This window comes from Aquila chrysaetos, chromosome 5, assembly GCF_900496995.4.
Source record: "Aquila chrysaetos chrysaetos chromosome 5, bAquChr1.4, whole genome shotgun sequence".
NCBI lineage: Eukaryota > Metazoa > Chordata > Aves > Accipitriformes > Accipitridae > Aquila > Aquila chrysaetos.
Window position 1 is genome coordinate 50074902 of NC_044008.1, and position 19632 is coordinate 50094533.

Here is a 19632-nt window from a genome sequence, read left to right on the forward strand (position 1 = left end):
CCATTCTTCCCCAGAAATAAACAGCAACAAACTCAACATGAAAAAGCCAAAACAGTAATGAAGCTGAAAATTATCTGAACACTCACTGTGCCGTTTTTTTCAGTTTCATATTAGAAACGGAGTGAAGACAATGATAGACAATATTTGATTTCTCCATGAACTGATGACTACTCCCGTCAAATTATCAGATCTGAAAGGAGAAACACAGCCATTCTTGAAGATCAGCTGCCATCTAGTGAATGGTACGAAAACTGTTTAAAGCATTTGTATTTTTTTGACAGTTTAAACTAGATTCTTGGTGGAATACCTTTTTGTCATTTTGTCACTGTTAATTTTGGGGTCTGTAAACTAATCAGGACTATGGCTATTAAAAGGTATGCATTCCAAAGCAGAGCAATGTCACTCAGCAATGTTTTCTATTAAAATATATAAATAAGGTCTTGATCCCACAGCTTGCTCCAAAAAAGCCAATCCTGAGCACTTTCAAAAAGTCATATTAGGTTTTTTTGGGCTCCACTTCATTATACTAAAAAGAACTGAACTATCAGTCTCTTAAAGTAAAATATTCAGTATTACAACAATATACTACATTTAAAAATTGAAGAAGTTTAAGTTAAAATTCACTGACTGATATGTGCTTATCAAGCAACAACATCATAGTTTTTATGTAGGACACCATGTGTGTTATTGTTATATGTATGTTTTATATTTAGTAACTAATTTATGGATAACTAGAATAAAACCAAAAATATTACCAGTGTGCATCAACACTGTCAAATTCACTATTCTTATGTAAGACTACTGTGTTTCATGAATTAATAAGTAGTTCATTCCCATTTCACATTTTTGTGAAGCAAGAAGTATTCCATTCATATTTCAGAAATTATTACTGGTACATACCTGCCAAGCAGGCTGGTACCTTTGTCTTGTTTTTCCCCTAAACCATCACCTGCATTTCCACAATCAATGTGATGACACAAGCTGGAACTGCCACCAAAAGAGGTCACAGCCCTCCCTCCTCTTCCAGCTGCCCATTTCAAGCCATTCTTTACACTGACACAAGCATTTCCATGGCAGTGCAATGCACAAAATCAAGTGCCAGTTAACTAACTCACCAAGAAAAAAAAAAATACTACTACACCAAACAAGCTCATCATCTTTGCCATACTGATGCCTTTCTTATTAAAAGGAAGGACAGGAATTATATAATGAAGCTGATAAAGGGTGAAACCCCCTCTTTTACTGCCTAAACTGATGATGGAATTATGATAAACAGGAGGCAGGAAGGAAAAGTGACTGTAGTGTGCTACTTATCCAATTATATTTATGCAAATCTGTATCAAAGTAAATTTTTGATTGGAAAAATAGATCGGCTGCTGCAAAGCACCTCTTCCATGCATTTGTCATTAAAAAAATCAGCAAGATCTAAACTTGTCCTCACTAAAGCCAACAGAGGCTCAAATCAATAATTCTAACAACTATTATTTGGAATTCTTTGTCACTCAAGATTAGATTTGCAGGTGTTTTCCTTCTCATAAGAAATCAGATTTTCCAGATGTTACAAAAAGTGTCTTACAAAGAACAACTATATATGAATATAAACCACAGAGCTCGTTTCAAATATGCACTTTTCCATACTTTTCTTTCCTAAACACAACTTTCTAAAACCAAGCAGAGTGTCTACCACTTACAGTTTGGAACTCTGAAACACAAATCTGCCATTTTAAACAGAGAATGTTTTTTGTTTAATCGAGTACATACTCGAGGGCACTCCTGTTTATGAGAACCTTTGATGGAAAGAAATAAAACAAGAGAATGTGTTTATAAGACATTGGCTTGAAAATACATTCTCCTTCTTGGAAGGAAAGCTCCTTATAATCTTTTGTCTGTACATTCTCTGGACAGACATTAGTCTGTCCCACACCAAATATCTAATAAGTCTGCATATTCCATATAAGCATATTCCATACATGTGCAGTACAAAAACGTGCTAGGAAAAGAAATATTAAGTAGATATCCAGGAAAAAAGGAACAGAAAATAAACACTGAAAGGAGAAAATTTGGTTATGAATTGAAATGAAATAGAATATAGGCCCTTTTGCACATAATTAGGTATAAAGAGACAGCTTGCTGGTTTTCACACTGCTCAGCCCTACACTTTCTGCTGAGTTCCTACTCAGTATTTAAAATTAGCTGAACTGGCTCTGTTAACCCTGCCTGTGCATATGACTTACTAAAACATTTTGTGTACCGCCCTTGGTTCAGTAAGGAATGTGATTAAGCAGGACACCATCAAAAATATTTCCTTATGCTTCCCCTCCAGAGGCCTTCAAAATACATGCTGGACAGTTTGTAGTCGTGCTGTAAACCACCCTCTGCGTTTTCTGTGAACATAACTATGTCTGACCAGTGTCGTCTATTTGAGATCCCAATTCTTGTACATATGTGGTCTCAAGCGAAGTCTCTATGTATTCAGTATGCATGTAACTTCACTTACAATGAAGCTACTTGCAAGAACAAAATTACGCACATACTATATTTTATAGATCATGATGTTACCTTGTATCCCACAATGCTGACAGATCTCCTGGAAGGTTTTTATAAAAGTACTGCACAATTCATGGCACAATTTAAGAAAGCGGTGGACCAAAAAGGTATACAATTAATTTTTCTTAGACCCTGACTGAACATTTGCCGAGCAACATACTACTACGGTTTTACCAATCTTTGAATATATATCTGTGTCCTGATTACTTCTTTCAGCAGCTTCTCAAGTCAGTTGTGTGGCTGCCCACTTGTTTTTCTCAACCAGCACCTACAGTTCACTTAACCCCAACTGCTGGTGGAAAAACTGCTACTCTGAGTCAAGGAAGGCACTGACAAGGGACACGGGAAAGCGGAAGCCCAACTTTTGGGGACACGTTTAAGAAGCGCCAACCCGACAAGCGAGAGGCGCTGAGGTGACGAAATAAGGGAGGCGAGTGAGCCCCGACAAGACCAGCTCTGTGGAGAACAAACCGAATGGCAACGAGGAGGGGGGTGAATACATTTCGCCTGCGGGAAGATGGTACTTGAAGTCGAGAGAGGTCTCGCAGCTGAGCGGCCCGTCGCTACGGGACAGCGTTCACCTCACGGACAGCGCTTTGACGGCCCCTCACCACGGAAGGCCCTCAGCGGCAGCCGAGGCGGGAGCGTGAGGGGAGGCGGGCAGCGTGAGGGGAGGCGACGCCCCGCCCCGCCCCGCCGAGGGCGCTCCCTCCCAGTGCGCGTGCTCCGCCGCAGGCGCATGCGCAGGGGGCGGTGTGGCCGCCTGTCAGCGCGGCGCGGCGCGGCGCGGCCGCTTAGCCGCGGGGGTGGGGTGGCGGACGGCCGCGGTAGGTCTGGCGGGCCTGGCGGTGGCGGAGCGGGAGACCCGCGGGAGGGCGAGGCGGAGTGAGTAAGGAGCTGGAGGGGGCCGCGCAGAGGAGGAGGGGGTTGTTGCCCGCTCTCGCGGAGGGAACGCGGCGCAAGTCCGCGATGGAGGCGTCAGCCTTAAAGGTGCTCCTCCTGGACCCGGGAGATGAAGGCACCCAGCGGTGCAGGGTAGGACCTGCCACCCTCGCCTTCCTGGGAGCCAGGATCGGTGCCCCGCTGAGGATCTCTCTGCCTACCGGCCGCTGTTTGTGCACGGCGTGGCCCCGGCACGATTTGGCGGACGGGTACCTGCAGGTTGATCTGACCTGCAGGACCGCAGGTGTGACTGCAAGGGACCTAAAGGGCCTCACGCTGGATGTCGGCCAGCTGAAGCTTCTGGCGTATCGCCAGTTAAAGAAGGCAACTGTGAAAGTGGTCCTTAAGAGCTCTGCACTGAAAAAGTCGACTCCTAGAGCGGTGTTGCAGGAGACAATCAGAGAACTGCTAAGAAATGTTTATGTTTCACTTCATTACGTTGTTACTGTTGCCCCAAGTCTTGAAAATCCCGTGGTGTATATTGAAATACTGTCTGTAGACCCTTTGATGGATGAAGCTGGGCTGATAACCCCCCAAACAAGCATAAAAATTAAGGAGGTGGTCACTTTTGAATGGTACAGACATTTATCAGAAGACACGGCAAAAACTTCCATTGCAGGACTAGATGATGTGGGAAAGTCATTGAAAGAAATGATTGATCTGCCTTTCCGCTTTCCAAGAACTCTTAAGAAGCTAGGACTTTCTCTCCCTAATGGAGTGCTATTGATAGGGCCCCCAGGTGTAGGGAAAACCCTTATGGTAAAGGCGGTAGCAAAAGAAGTGGGTGCATTTCTGTTTTGCATCAGTGGCCCAGCCCTCTATGGTTCAAGACCAGGGGAAGGTGAAGAGAATTTGCGAAGAGTCTTTGAAAAGGGCAGAGAAATGTCATATGAAGGCCCAACCATTCTCTTTATTGATGAAGTTGACTCTTTATGCCCAAAGCGAGGAAGTTCAAACAATGGTCCTGAAGATCGTATTGTTGCTCAGTTGCTAACACTACTGGATGGTGTAGGTAGTGAGGGTAAGATGGTCATTGTAGCAGCAACAAACAGGCCTGATGCCTTAGACCCCGCACTGAGAAGACCTGGCAGATTTGACAGAGAGGTAAGCAAACCCTGTTATTCATACACTCTCTTTTTTGTTTCCTTTTTGAGGTTGAGCAGGTGGAAGTAATTTTTTTTTTTTTTAATGTCTACTAGCCTTTTTTCCTAGGGGGATTCTACAGGCTTGAAACGTGTCCTGTTTCTTTAGTTTGCTGCAGCTTGGGTAAGGTAGGAAGCACATTTTACTCAGGAAACCGAGAGCTCCGAATACTTGAAAATGGACAAGGGGAGTCTTTATGCTTCTTTATCATAAAGACATGAACCTGTTCTTGAGGGTTTTCTTTTGCTTGCAGATGCTTAGCATTACAGACTTAGATTTTTCTCATTTAAATCACAGATCGAAGATTTATGCATCTCTCCTTAGAATTTTATTGTGACAGAGAACTAGTAACCTGTTGTGTCAAAAATTCTATTCAGATTTCAGTAACAGAGGCTAGGTCAACTCTGGAAAACTTCTGCTAGCCTAATGGTCAAAAGAAGAAAGAATACATGCAGTTATGCAACGCACAATACTTTTGCTTGTGTTGTTGCTTTTGCTGGCTAGATGTGCTCCTGGGTCATCCAGTTTAGTCAAGTTCTCTAATGCTTTCAAAATTATAGTTTTCATTACTTTCCACGATTTATAGATTGTTGAGATATATTTTATGGCAGTATTTTACCAGGTTTTTAATAATGTATGAACATTTATCTAATTGATTTTTTTTCTTTTGGATGAATCTAATTCAGTCCTTGTGATGCAAGGAAATTATTATTTAAGTGTTATGTCTTATGTTGAAATTACCTTAAAATAGGACTTGATGGACACTAGCTGACAGTGTCTTATGAACAACTGTTTATACAAACACTGTTCACTTGGAAAGTAAGTGTAAATGAAGGGTATTTTAAATATTTGTTGTTTGTATAGTTCTGGTAATAAGTTTCTTGTAAAATTCTCTTGTTGCAGTATAAGTATATATAAATCTTCAGTAAACAGTATAAAGCAGAGCCAAAGTTGCTTGCCTAGGTCTATAAAATAAGAGCAATAAAGCAAAATATCTACTTAAATTTTGTTTATTATATTCGGTTTAGGTTATTATTGGGACCCCAACACTTACGCAAAGAAGATCCATCCTGCAGTTGCTTACATCTAGTATGCCGATTTCTACAGGTGTTGATTTGGTTAAACTGGCAGAAATGACAACTGGGTATGTTGGAGCTGACCTTACAGCACTCTGCAGAGAAGCTGCTATGCAGGCTGTGTTCCACAGCTCTTTGGTATGGTTGCAAATAAGTCAAGAAGAATATCATTAATATATGTACCACCCTTTCCCTATTATACTCGGCTTTCCTTGGAAAGCTCAACAAGTTGAAGAACTCACGAATTAAAATACTGAAAAGCACCAAGTGTGTTATAAATGTAAATAGACCACTTTGCTTTTCCTTTCAGTTCTCACCTGAAAAGACTGTTTTCTCCTTTCTGGGTGGAAAGCTTTGCCAAAAGTTTTTATCCTCATCCTTATCTTTTTAGGATTGTGCAAAGCAGAGATTTTAGTCCTTTTTGGCAAACTAAACTATAATGTCCTCCAAAGCTCTCTTTTGAAGCTCTTGATTTAAAATTCTACTTCTTAATAATAACTGCAAATTAAAGTTTAGGTTGACACGTGAGTATATAACTGCTAGTGATAATAACTATTATCATTTGGGTTGTATGGCTGGATATGACATTGCTGTAGACACAAGGTATATGACTGCCCAGTGTGCAGAAATTTAACTTTTTAGGGATTCTCTAATTCCATATCTATAATATCTATTTCTTAATATTCCTTCTCTGTATTCTGACTTTTACAAGAATTTTGAGATCTGTTTGCTGTGGTTTTTCATCTGGAATGGCTGAGTGGAAATTTAAAGCCGTATTTGCAAAATTTCCAGTCAGAGCATCTACAGAGAATGGTAGAACCTTCTGTCTTCACTCAGGGGTAGAAAAAAGAGAGCATTGTATTTCTGGAACTTCCATCTCCTCCAGATAACCTTACAAATATTGAATGTAATAAGCAAAATAATTTGAGCATGGTATCCCATAAAGAAATAGGTGGACAAATGAAAATAATGAATAAGTAGATGGCCTATTTGGCTTGAGAACTGCAAGCGCCTTTGTAAAATACATCTTAGTTCTGTTACTGCATCTGTAGTTTAATAATAGTATTTTATAGCCTATTTGAGGTAAAGTGCCTTACTTTCTTGAGTATGTGGTGAAAATGGATGTTAGAACATTTTTATTTGTATTCAAGAGGTTCTAGAATTTGGTGTGTAGTAACCCTGAAACTAGCACCCATTTGATTTAGCAAATCACTGTGTAATGAAGCTATAATTTAGGGAAGCTATACTTTAGGGAAAAACAGTAGTTTTCTCTACAACATTAGTTTCTGTTAAAATTGGTTTTCCCTGTGTAAAAACTTGCTGTTAAAGAGAATATATGCTACTTTATCTTACATCTTTGTGTCTGCAGTGCTTAAGCTTGTTAGGGCAGGTATTTGCTTCTTTATTAGTTGCATTTGGCCTTTTGTGAAGTGTTTTGCATACTAATGCAGCATTATAAGTTATTATGTAAAAATATTGTTAACATGCTTTATCTGGGTTTCTTCAGGATTCAGCTGAAACGGTGATTAACATGGCAGATTTCCAAGAAGCTTTTAAAAAAATTCAACCATCATCATTTCGAAATGCAGTTGGACTAACAGAGTGTAAACCTGTCACTTGGGAGCAAATTGGTGGTCTTGAAGATGTGAAATTAAAGTTAAAACAGGTAACGTATAAAACAAATTTAGATAAACAGCTAGTTTCTAATAACTGTGTCCTCTGAGGTATTCTGTATGCTACAGAAATGTAGCATACAGAAATGAATTCTCCTGCAAATTACCTGATTATAAATTCTATTTTAAACATTTTTTTATACTACATTAAGTTATTACAATGTTTGTGAGTTAGAAATCTTCCAGTCACAATATATCACCACCAAGCATAATATCATGGGAAAATAAGCATGTTTCTTAGTAGCTGAAAAACACTTAACTTGTAGCCAGATAATTTGTCCATTCCTGAACTTGTAGCCAGTGATGGCTCTCGCGCATCATCTTTCAAGGATTGCCTTTTGTTCTGTTTGAGACAGAGAGGAAACTTTAAGAAGAAGGGCATTACATGAAGGAAGACCAAATTAGTATTCTCTGATTTCAAATTAATGTTCGTACCAAGGATAGGAATTAATGTGCTCAGTAATTTTATTCATTGCCTATGAACTTTAGTTTTGTTAGTAAGAATTTCATCCCTTTTTTATGTATTGACAGAGTATTGAGTGGCCTATGAAATTTCCTCAGGCGTTTGCTAGGATGGGCCTGTCTCATCCAAAGGGTATTCTTCTCTATGGGCCATCCGGATGTGCCAAAACCACACTGGTGAAGGCTGTGGCCACAAGTTGTCACTGTTCCTTTCTCTCTGTAAGTGGTGCTGACCTTTTCTCACCTTACGTTGGAGATTCAGAGAAGATTTTGTCTCAGGTACAGTTTTTAATCTGTGTAAAGTCTGTAGTTTATTTTTCCTTGATTTTTGTAAAGTACTAGTTAGGCCTAAATTTTGTTACTGAAAAGATGATAAAGCTCTCATCTGATTATTAAATAGAAATAGCTTAACAGATTCACATTTATATGAACTGAGAATCTAGCCCTAAGTTATACCAGTTTTAAACTCTGAAAGTATTTCTACCCTATTGTTTTCAGTTCACTTAAGAATTTAAATAAGAAGCATAATTTGCCTATAGTAAGTGTAAGCCAGAACAGCTCTTGTGAATATTTATGAATCTATCTTTAAAGTTAAGTATGTAAATACAGAGTGTATGTAAATAGGTGTTTTCACCTTACCTGGTAGAATGTATGCATTAACTTTTTACTTTATTGATATTTAAATAAAAGGTTTTTCGCCAAGCAAGAGCAAATACTCCAGCAATAATATTCCTAGATGAGATTGATTCTATCTTGGGATCTCGGTCACACCGCAAAACTGGCCATGGTGTCTCCGAGCGGGTTCTTTCTGTTCTGCTCAATGAGATGGATGGTATTGGGCTGAAAGTTACAGAAAGAAGAGGAAGCAAACTACAGCTTGAGGGTCAATGTCAAGAACAAAGTGATGAGGAAAGAAAGGTATTTATGTTCACTTTTCCATATAGGATGAATGATAAATGCTGTCCAATTGTTCCAAAAATTTTAGTTGGTGGCATTCACACTTTCTAAACTTAAAATCCTCAAGCTTAAAAATATACAAGATGCTCTTCTACTCTGTCATAATTTCCAGTTTTTAGAAAATGCCATTGTCGTGGTTTAACCCCAGTCAGCAACTAAGAACCACCGCAGCCGCTCACTCAGTCCCCTCACAGTGGGATGGCAGAGAGAATCAGAAGGGTAAAAGTGAGAAAACTCATGGGCTGAGATAAAGACGGTTTAATAGGTAAAGCAAAAGCCACGCATACAAGCAAAGCAAAACAAGGAATTCATTCACCACTTCCCATCAGCAGGCAGGTGTTCAGCCGTCTCCAGGAAAGCAGGGCTCCATCATGTGTAACAGTTACTTGGGAAGACAAATGCTGTAACTCCGAACGCTCCTCCCTTTCTCCTCCTCCTTGCAGCTTTAGATACTGAGCATGATGTCATATGGTATGGGATATCCCTTTCGTCAGTTGGGGTCAGCTGTCCCAGCTGTGTCCCCTCCCAACTTCTTGTGCACCCAGAGCCTACTCGCTGGTGGGGTGGGGTGAGAAGCAGAAAAGGCCTTGACGCTGTGTGAGCACTGCTCAGCAATGACAAAAACATCCCTGTATTACCAACACTGTTTCCAGCACAAATCCAAAACATAGCCCCATACTAGCTACTATGAAGAAAATTAGCTCTACCCCAGCCAAAACCAGCACAACCATATATAGGCTGCTAACTGTTTTTACATACACAGTTCCTCAGTGGGACTTTGTTTGAACAAAATACCTACACAGGCTAATGAGCATTGGTAGTTGGTGTTCATCTTCTGTCACAAAAAAACTCTTGCTTGACACTGAGGTAATTTTTTAGACTAATTGTGCTATTTTTACTATTACACAGGTTCCTTCCCGAACTTACTTTTTATAAGCATTTCCCCTACTTCATTTGCAGTGCTTTCTCATACATACTTTATACAAAACCAGTACAGTTATGATCAGTTACTTATTTAAACAAAAAGTTGCAGCTGGACTTTTCAGTGAATTGTTCACAACATTTAATAATTAGCTTTTCTGTATTTAAATTTCTGTCTTAATATTATGATACTCTCTGGGGGAAAATTGAAGAAAACAGTTTCAGAATTATAAGATACTGAATTTTTGCATATAAAAGGTCTTTGTTAGAATCTGGCCAAAGAAAAGTCTATTTATTGTCAAGGCAGATACTAACTATATTTTTTCCCTGTCACCTAATCTGGCCTGCGCCAAGGCATTTTTTTACCTTAAGAGAAAAAATATTAATATTGAAAGGAATATAACTACATGTAAAGATACATAATCTTTTTGCGCTTCCCCTTTTCTCATTAGTAGTTAGGTATTATCTAAAGATATTAGTTATCTTAACCATGTTGCACTAATTTGTTTATATCATCTCTTACTCAGCTAGAGTGTCAGGAAACTTTGAACAAAGATTTTGTGGTAGTTGCTGCAACAAATAGACCAGATATGTTGGATGATGCCTTATTGCGTCCTGGAAGGCTAGACAAGGTGATCTATATTCCACCTCCAGATCTGAAGGTGATGTATTACAAATCCATATGTGGCTTTAAAAGGAGAGATATTAATTGCCAGCATACTTTAAGAGCAAAGGGGGCATATTCCTATAATACATTCAATAATTGATGGTTGATTCACTGAAGGTCAGTCACCAGACTCAAGGTACAATGAAGAAGTCTAGAAAGGAATAATTACATTTGTAATTTAAACACCAGTAATACTTTAACTGGTATATGTAGTTATACTATTGCATATAGAAAACAGACAAAATCCAGAATAATTCTGTATTTACAAAATCAAGCTGCAGTTTAGGAAGTACTGTAACAAGTTGTCTGTCCTTGCTTCAAATCATTCTTGTGCCCTGTTCCCAAGGGTAGTGTAGCTGCTTGTCCTGAGCTTCCCCCCAAAAAGAGTTGATCCAAAGCAGGCCAAATATGGACTCTTCAGTCTAAAATACTGTGTTTCCATGAAGTAATGAGTAACTGTGAATAACGGACTAATATATGAGATAACCATAACCGTAAGAGTAATTATCATCTCCATTAATAGCATTTTATTCACTCTTCCACCAAAAATGTGTAGTTTTGGTTTTGGTACTCTTCTGGATTTTCCTTAGTTCTAATTTCAAATTTGGTACTGCTTTGGAGAGGGATTAATTACTGGTTTGTTTGGTTTTGTTTTCTTGTATAATATGCACCAATTTACAGGGAAGGCTTTCCATTTTAAAAATCTGCACAGAAAAAATTCCATTAGATACTGACGTGTCATTACAAGATGTGGCAGTCCTAACAGACCTCTTCTCTGGAGCTGATATTGAGAATCTGTGCAAGGAGGTAAGAAAATATTGATGGTTAATCTGTGAAACAAACTGTAAATGAAACCTTTCAATGGAAGGAGAGAGCTAACTCATAGATGTTTCCAAGCCATCTGTAGTACAGATTCTTTCACAGTTTGTAATGAAAATATAAAGAGACTGAGTAAAACAGAAGAACTGAACATGGGTTAATTCTTTAAATAAAAAAGCCAAATAAGAATAGAAACTTTCTGTGATAATTTACAAGAAGTTAAGGAAGTAGACTACCCTTTGTTTCACATTGCCCTTTCTAATCCAAGCTCACACCTACATGAATTGTATTCTGTGTACTGCAAGCAACTGCAGCATTTTTAGCTGAAACTAGCACATACTGTCAAGGCTAGAGAGAAAAAAATTGAGAAGAGAAATCCGTAAGTATTTGAAATAAGTTGTATAAAAGAGAGAAGACTAGGAAGAAAATCCAAATATATAAGTGATCAAGGAATATATTGTCTAATCTAGAGAAAGAAGTGAATGAAAAAGTTATAGTAATCTTATTTGATGTTTATCTATTGTTAAGTAACCATAAATTATACAATGCTGTTTTCAGATGCTTTACCTAAAATTTTGTTTCATGTAAAATATTTTAGAATACTTACAATAACTTCTTTGCAACTTAAAACATGATAAGACTTCAAGTTGTTTCTTTTTTTTTCTTCTTTTTGAAGGCTGCTTTGTTGGCACTGCAGGAGAATGGACTTGAAGCAACTGCTGTAAAACCTGAGCATTTTGTAAAATCATTGAGGACTGTAAAACCATCCTTAAACATAAAAGACTTGGAATTTTATGAAAAATTTTATAATCAAGAATTAGCCTCTTGAATCAAAAAGGAGTGATGTGGCATAGGTATTGTAAAATATATTGCAAAGATTTTGCAATGGCTTACATCTTTCCTGCTTTTTAATACTGTACTTATTGTAGTTTTCAGTGTGTATGAAATAGAGTAAAATTTCACTTGTGAAAAATCTGTGATTTCAACAATGGAGAATAAATTAAAATCTTGTTTGCTTTGGCTAGGTTTCCATCTGATGAAATGAGTAATTGAGATACTTGGATAAAGCACTGTGGAACAGCTTAGTTACTGTAGATGTCCCACTTTTCAGAACAAACACTGGCATAATAAGAATATTTAATTTAAAATGTGTTGTGAAGTCTCCAAAGGACAGTGAATATTTAACAAATAGAAAAGCTTTCAGAATGTTAAATAGGAGGAAGTAAGTCCCATACTATATAAAATGTAAGGTGTTTTATATGTGTGTATCTACAGGCTTGCTTTCTTAGAAGCAGATTCCAAAATATAGTGGCAGTGAAAAGGTTATCAGTAACATAGTAATACCTTGTTGTAAGTTTGGGAGTCTGGGGTTTTGGGACTAATTTTAGATCAGTTACTGCTTACTGTACAAAGATTTGGATTGAGTAAGCAGATACTAAGTCTGTAATCAACTCAAATTATAATAATTTCTTCTTTAGAGAAGGGAGTTCGCTTTATAACACTTTCTGCAGAATTCTTTTCCCCACCCAACCGTTCTTTGACAATATATTTTTGTAGGTTGTCTTCTAAATACACAGATAAATCAAAGGAAATTGTTACTACATGTATCTAACTGTGCATTTTAACTTTACCAGGGTAGGTAGTTTTTTAATTATTTTTTCCTTTTCCCCATGAAAATGCTTGTGAACAAAATACTCCACTGTCAAAGATAGTTTCTTATTTCAGCTGAGGTTCTTAACTTATAAACCCCTTACCAAATACTTCTTTCTCGTAACAGGGACACTAGGGCCTACACTGCAGTGCAGTTTACAGTGAGGGGGATCACGAAAGGAAGTTCCAAGGCAGTTAGCGACTGCAGAGGGCAAAGGGTAGTAGTAGAAGCCGTTGTAACTTAGGAAAGGGTTCAGATATAAACAACTGTCCTCCAGCTCGGTGGCTTTGATCACCATTTCCTAAGGAAGGACCATCTTGCTGCTTTATTGCTGGCAACAAGTAGGCCAGTGCCAGTGAACTTCCCAAACACCCAAAGGTTTCTCAGCAGTAGTGCTGGAGATAAGGTGTGAAGACCTTCAAGGTAACTCTCTCTTTTGCTTTCCAGTGTTTGAGAGCATTACTTTAGAATTGCCAGACCTGGAAGTTGTTAGGACAGCAAAATGCTGTCAGCTCCTTTGTTTCAAAGATGCTGCTGCTTAACTTCTGTACTCGTTCCCTAAAAGGACCAGCTGCGCTAACTGTGCCCTGTCGTGTCCCCTCCTTGCTACAGGAAGCCAGCAGAACATGCAGTAAAGGCAGCCTCTCCTTCCCCTTACTGCTTTCTGGTGGGCAAGAGGGAAAGGTAGGAACAGATTGACAGGAGGAGTCTGCTGGCACCATGTACCTCCAGCCTGCCTGTGGTAGGAGTTTTTCTCAGACTGTGGGGTATTGGGAAGTGATAGGAGCTGCGTAACACAGTAGGGTGACAAGAACCTGTGCCAGAGTTTAGCTTTTGTTGCGGCAGAAGGGGACGGAGTGACATCGGGCTCCTGTTTTCGTCACTACACGCACCTTGCCGAGCTCTGAGAAGAGGCAGGCCGAGGCCTTGCCCGTGCATTTGCCTAGCTACGGTGTTCTTCAGGCAACTGCCTGGAGAAGGAGACAAACAAGAAGACAAAGGGGAAGCGGAGAAGCAGGGTTTGAAGAACACAGTAACGGAGAGAAGCGTTGCGGGAAGAGCGCACGCCGCATCCCCCGCTGCCTACAGGCAGCTCCGGTGTGAGACCCGGAGCTGGCCCGCCCGCCGCGGGCCGCAGGGCGGCGCTGCTCGCCCGCGGGCGGCTCCCGGCGTTGGCCGCTGGGGGGCGCCCTGCCTGCGCGGGGCGCGGGGCGCGGGCTGAGGGGCGCGGGGCGGCGCGGCTGGCGGGCGTCCCGCCTCCCTGCGTTGGGGCATAGGCAGCGCTGCCGGGCGTATAAAAGGCGGAGAGCACGCTGGCCCGGCGCTGGGGCCCGTCGGAAGCGCTGCCGGCTCTTCTCTGCTCTGCCAGGTAACGGAGGCGTCCTCCCTCTCCCCCGCAGCCGGGGTGGCCCCGCAGCCGGGGTGCGGTAACAGGGAACCGTTTGTTCCAGGTCCGCAGCCGCAGCGAGGATGAACACGAGCTTCTTCCAGATACTAAAAGCAAAAAAAGAAGTAAGTTTGTCAGAGGCGTTGGGTCTGTGATGACGCCCGTCGGTGAGGGGATGCCGGCTGGCTGAAGCAGGCGCGCGGGGGTTGCCATGTAATAACGAGCACCTTATGGAAGAAATGGTGAGAGCAAGGGACGCGTGTAAGTTGAAATCCACGCGTTGGAAGTGAGGTGGTGCGAACAGTAACATAGGGGTAATGTACCGTAACGGGTAATCACACCTGAGCTCCTTGTAACCCTGCTGCCCCTATTCATGGCTCTGTAGCCAAGACACTAGTTCTTCAACTCTCCGTTTTTTGTCTTTCAGCTCATTCCCCTGGCTGGAGTCGTGTCCTTTGCAGCAGTTGGGGCGCTCTCTTTTTCTGTCTATTCCCTATTCAGCAAATCCGATGTGATGTAAGCAAAATACTTATTGCTTGGAGTTTACCCTAACCGTTTTTTGTTCAACGGAGGTATCTGAGCATCATGTTTTGCACCAGAAGAAAAAAAAAATAAAAATCCGTGGCGATGTTCCGGACTACTACTAGTAATGACTAAGATATCTGCAGATTGTGAATACTGAAAAAAATTAATTTGGAGCGTAGTCCAAATTATTTCCTAACTTTTTATTTAATAATTATATTTTTTCTTTGCTTTAGGTGTAATAGGTTTTAAATGTTCTTCTGAAGAACTTTAGATAATCAGATAGGTAGATGACATGCAGATATGTTGCAGCCAGGCTATTGACTTGTATATGAAGAACAGCGTTTGATAATATGGACTTACAATAAGTTAATATTTTAATGGCTTGGCTAATAATTGGAGCTAAGTCCTATACTCTTTAAGCTTTGGGGAATTTTTATATTTACTTTAAAGTGATTGGAATAGGCATTTTAGCTGTCAGGGTAAGAATCTCCTTACTTTTTCTCTGTGTCTTTATTCAGTTTTGGTTTTTCAGCTTGCTTCCCTTATGATAACACATTATACTTGAACAATGTTGGCTTGTTTGGTGCTTTGGAAGCTGCAAATAAAGCAAGCCATCATTGATTCCTACCCAAAATTTAAAAAAGAAATGCCCAAACTTGTAAAGTTGTGTTTCAGGAAACTACTTACTTACATGAATAGTTCTACTGACGATAGACTGCTCATATAAGAAAAATGTATGCAAGATCACACCCTAAAACATAGTACCTGTTTTGGTTTATCTTCTCTTAAAGCATTAACAAGAGTGGCAATCCAGAACCGTGGGAAACTGTCGAGCCTACCAAGCCTCAGAAGGTAATGTGTACAAATAATATAGTCAGTACAAATAGCATATATTTCAAACACAATAACTTTGTTTAAATGTGTAAGAACTAGCAAAATATTAGTGAGGAAACAAATGTGAAGCTGACGTATTATCTATTTAAAAGTGGAACTGCTTAATTCATAACTTTATGTAAAGTATTTTCCCTGTATTAATGATAGGGATTCAGCTATTACATTCTAGGTCTGATCCTGAATTTATGACGTACTTCTGGTTGGTGTACCCCCCCCTCCCCCAACATCCATTTACTCAATTCCATTGATAACAGTGGAAATTTGGAGTGTAGAGGAAATGCTGTTTACCTTTGCCTTGTTCCAGAACTATGAAATTGACTAAGAATGCTTTTGAGTACTGCAGCCTGAAGGAAAAAAAATCTTAGTTTAGTGGAGCATCTAGGATAAGGAAAAATAAAATTATTTGGCATTATTACTTATTTAATATCCAAGTGATTTTCTTCAACAAATTATTTAATATGTCATCAGTTGCTATTTTTGCATACTTCTAAAGGAAAATGTAAAGCTACTAGAAATCCTTGTTCACTGATAAATTGATGTATGATAGAGGGGGGTGGGAGTGGAGCAAATGCTCACTGGGATTTTGCTAATTTCATTCATATTTTCCTTTTAATTTCTTCCAGCTATTAACAATCCATCAGAAATGGAAACCCATAGAAGAGCTGGAAAATGTCAGAAAGCTTACGAAGTAACAAGCTTCTGTTGCCTCAAAAAGGTACCCTATGAATCTAGTGGAATCACTTCTGCACAAACTTGACTACTGAAATCAGTGTGCGGAAATGCTTCTGCTACATTTTTAGGGTCTCCCTACATTTTTTGGACTCTGGATGAGGAGTTTCATGTTGCTTTAGAAGTTGGCATACAACATCCACATAGTCCAAAAATCTGTCTCAAATATTCATTTTCAGTAGGCATGATGTCAAATGTTGAATATTCAGATGGTAATTATAGATGGAAAAAGCATTCAGACTTTTTGTAGAATTTAGTTTTTCTCAAAATACATTAATTTTGTAGTTTTATATCTTTTTATTAAAATATATTTAAAATTTTTACAACATTCCATGTAAATTCCATAAATGGAAATTACCCAAAAGCCCTTCTACATTGGGATTCCTGGTCTGCTCCCTCTCTATACTGTATTTCAATGCTGTATACAGACCAAATAGTCATCATAGTCAGATGATGCCTTTGTATGGCAACATACATGGTCATAAAGTATACTTGAATTAATTTTCTACATTAGATGTGATGACAATTTAAGTCAAAACTAGTGTTCTACTGCTAATACTAAAACTTATACTTGTGCTCACCTTAACCCACTGAGGAGTCCAATAGGTTATTTAAGAGTGTATTTGAGACTGCAGGATTAGAACATAAGAATTAAGCGTGGCTAAAAGGGAATTGGAAATCAGATAATTTCTGTTGTGTTTAAATATTGTTAGTGTTTAAATTTAGAAAAAGTTACTAGAATTAGGAAACTTGCATTATCCAAAACTAATTACGTAATGTTAATTTATTTTTATGCAAGGTAGTTCATGTGCAAGCTCAAATGTACTGCGCAGTTAGCGATATTTTTAAACATTTCTAGATACATGCTATTAGGGACATTTGCTTTAATGAAGAGAAAATAACAGGTTAAAATTAGGATGATTCTATGAAGAGACAGTTCCTCTTTAAGCATCTGTGTGTTTTCTTATGGGTTGGCCAGGGAAAGAATGTAATGGGCAGACCCCCAGTAAATTAATGAGGCAATACATGCATCCAGTGGTAGAACAGTCCTTTTGTGGATATTTTCAGTATGTGTCCCCCTCCAAGCAGTTTCACAATATATTACACAGTTTCTTTTACAATGGATCTGCAGAATGCATATTACTTTCTTTGAGGAAGAAAGCAAAAGTGAAACAACTTCTAATTGGAGAAAGTCCCTGTAAGTCGGAAATAGTGAAGTGCTTTAGATTACTCTGCTGCAGCAAAGACAAAACTTAAACTAGTAAAGCTGTCTCATGAATTTCAAGGTAGCTTGGCTTCAGAAGCTTTGTTTTATTCAGATTTCTTGATGCTGGGAAAAAAAAAGTTAAAATGCTATTTTATCCCATACTTCTGTGCAGATGCAGCGTAAATATTTGTTTATCAAGTAAGGATGACTCAGCAGTATTTATGTTTAAGAGTAAGAGGAACTACAAGACTTCAGAATATGTTCTTAGCTTTCATGATAAGGAATGACATTACAACATGATTGGACAGCATATAACCACAAAAATCCAGTGCTCCACAGAATACAAGTTTTAAGTATCTTAATAGAGAAACATTTTAAAATATTTTCTGTAAGTTATTCTGTATTTCCGTATTTTTACTGGACTGTATCAAATAAAAAAGTGCTGTGCTCTTGAGTTGATGCATGAATTAAATTAGTTTGTTCTTCAGTAAATCACTTGTATGGTCTGTAAATACTATGACCTAAGTATCTGTCAACATTAGGGAAATAAGTGTAAGTCATTTTTACGTAATTTTTGTACTTAACTATTTTCCAGTGGTGTCTTGCAGTAGCACATTAAGCAGTGTGACTGCCATCAGTCACAGGTTGTTGCTTCTCTCATCCTATCCTGAAGCATAATAGCTAAGGTAATAGAATGTTTTGCTTTGTTAGCTGCTCCTTTTTTTTTTTTAAAGATTTGTGGGGAGGGTTTTCACATAATGTGAGAAATCAAAAAGTTTTTCTGCACTTCAAAAAGATTGAGTATTGTTAAAGTTCTTGGGACAATTTTGTGCGTTCTTAGACTGTCCCTAAAAATACTCTGTCTCCTGCATAGATGAGGTTTTTTTCTTGGAAGTAGAGCACACCAAGAAAAATTATTGTATCTCCCCCCCAACTACTCAACATAAATCTATAAAGCAATATACAAATTGTTTCCTTATTCTACAAACATCAGAGTTAAGACAGTAAAGACTTAATTAGCTGAATTTTATGAGCTGACTTTTATGAGAACAGTAAGACTTCCATGTCCTGTCTTACGCAAACCCATAACTTTTTATTCCATGGACAATTTAAGGCTGTTGAAATAATACAGCAACTTTCTTCCTTCTTTCCATTCTGTTCTCTCCATTTTGTCTCCTACTCCATTCTCTTCTTGGTTTTGTTTTGTTTGTTTGTTTTTAACAATCACTATCTTTGCTTACACTGTCTAGTACTTTTCCATGGAACTGTATCACTTCCAACTTTAATATTAATTACAAAGTTAAATTAAAATGCTCACTGGCTTGTTAGAGTTTCAAATATAGATTAGAAACCATTAGAAATGGTTTTTAATGGTTCTAATCACCATTAGAAATGCATTATTAGAATCTATGGTCATGCTTTTCTAACTGCAGGTGGCTGTCAAGTAGTCTGTAAATAACTTTCTGGAAGAATAGAAGGTTACTTTCTGCAGTATACTTGCAATCATTAATTACTAATTTTTGTTACTGCAATAGTACTTAAAGGCCTTAACTGCAGATCTGGTATCGTTGTGGTTATCCAAGAGCCATGTTGTGGTTTTGATTTGGTTTTCTTTGCATCTGATAGCCCTGGTGTCAGCATTTCTGTGTCTGATGTCCCCTACCCCCTGCACTTCTCTATTGCAAGATGCTATTAGTATAGTACTATACTATCTAGTTATTTCATTGGTGCGTGTGGTTTCTGTAGAAAATAGTAACTTACAGAGGGGCCTGATGTAATCATTAAAGAAAATTGTTCATCCCGCAGTTATCATCTGTCTCCCTCGGTGCAGAGGGTGGTTGTCCCTAGGACTAGGTGTAGAAAACAAACAAGAGTAATGGGAATGATTCGCTGGATCCAGCCAATATTTGGTGTTGGACATTTCCCAAAAAAGCTTTCAGATTAAACAAACAGCCACGCTACTCAGCACAGTTTTAATTCACCGTCTGCAGTCTTTGCTGTACAGCACATCCCTGCCGGGCGGGGAGCGCGC

The 19632-nt window shown here is 38.9% G+C and overlaps 2 protein-coding genes across 2 annotated transcripts; both read left to right on the forward strand.

The window, feature by feature from the left end:
* Positions 1-3445: 3445 nt before the first annotated feature.
* SPATA5L1 (spermatogenesis associated 5 like 1) lies at positions 3446-12221 on the forward strand. Its single transcript, XM_030014630.2, has 8 exons — positions 3446-4593; positions 5661-5846; positions 7216-7374; positions 7913-8122; positions 8534-8761; positions 10249-10383; positions 11070-11195; positions 11884-12221. The coding sequence occupies exons 1-8, from the start codon at positions 3517-3519 to the stop codon at positions 12034-12036; spliced, it is 2274 nt and encodes a 757-aa protein (XP_029870490.1). The 5' UTR covers positions 3446-3516; the 3' UTR covers positions 12037-12221.
* Positions 12222-14115: 1894 nt separating this feature from the next.
* C5H15orf48 (chromosome 5 C15orf48 homolog) lies at positions 14116-18054 on the forward strand. The gene is made up of 5 exons (XM_030014642.2): positions 14116-14227; positions 14310-14370; positions 14673-14761; positions 15562-15622; positions 16288-18054. The coding sequence occupies exons 2-5, from the start codon at positions 14329-14331 to the stop codon at positions 16354-16356; spliced, it is 261 nt and encodes an 86-aa protein (XP_029870502.1). The 5' UTR covers positions 14116-14227; positions 14310-14328; the 3' UTR covers positions 16357-18054.
* The last annotated feature ends 1578 nt before the right edge of the window (positions 18055-19632 follow it).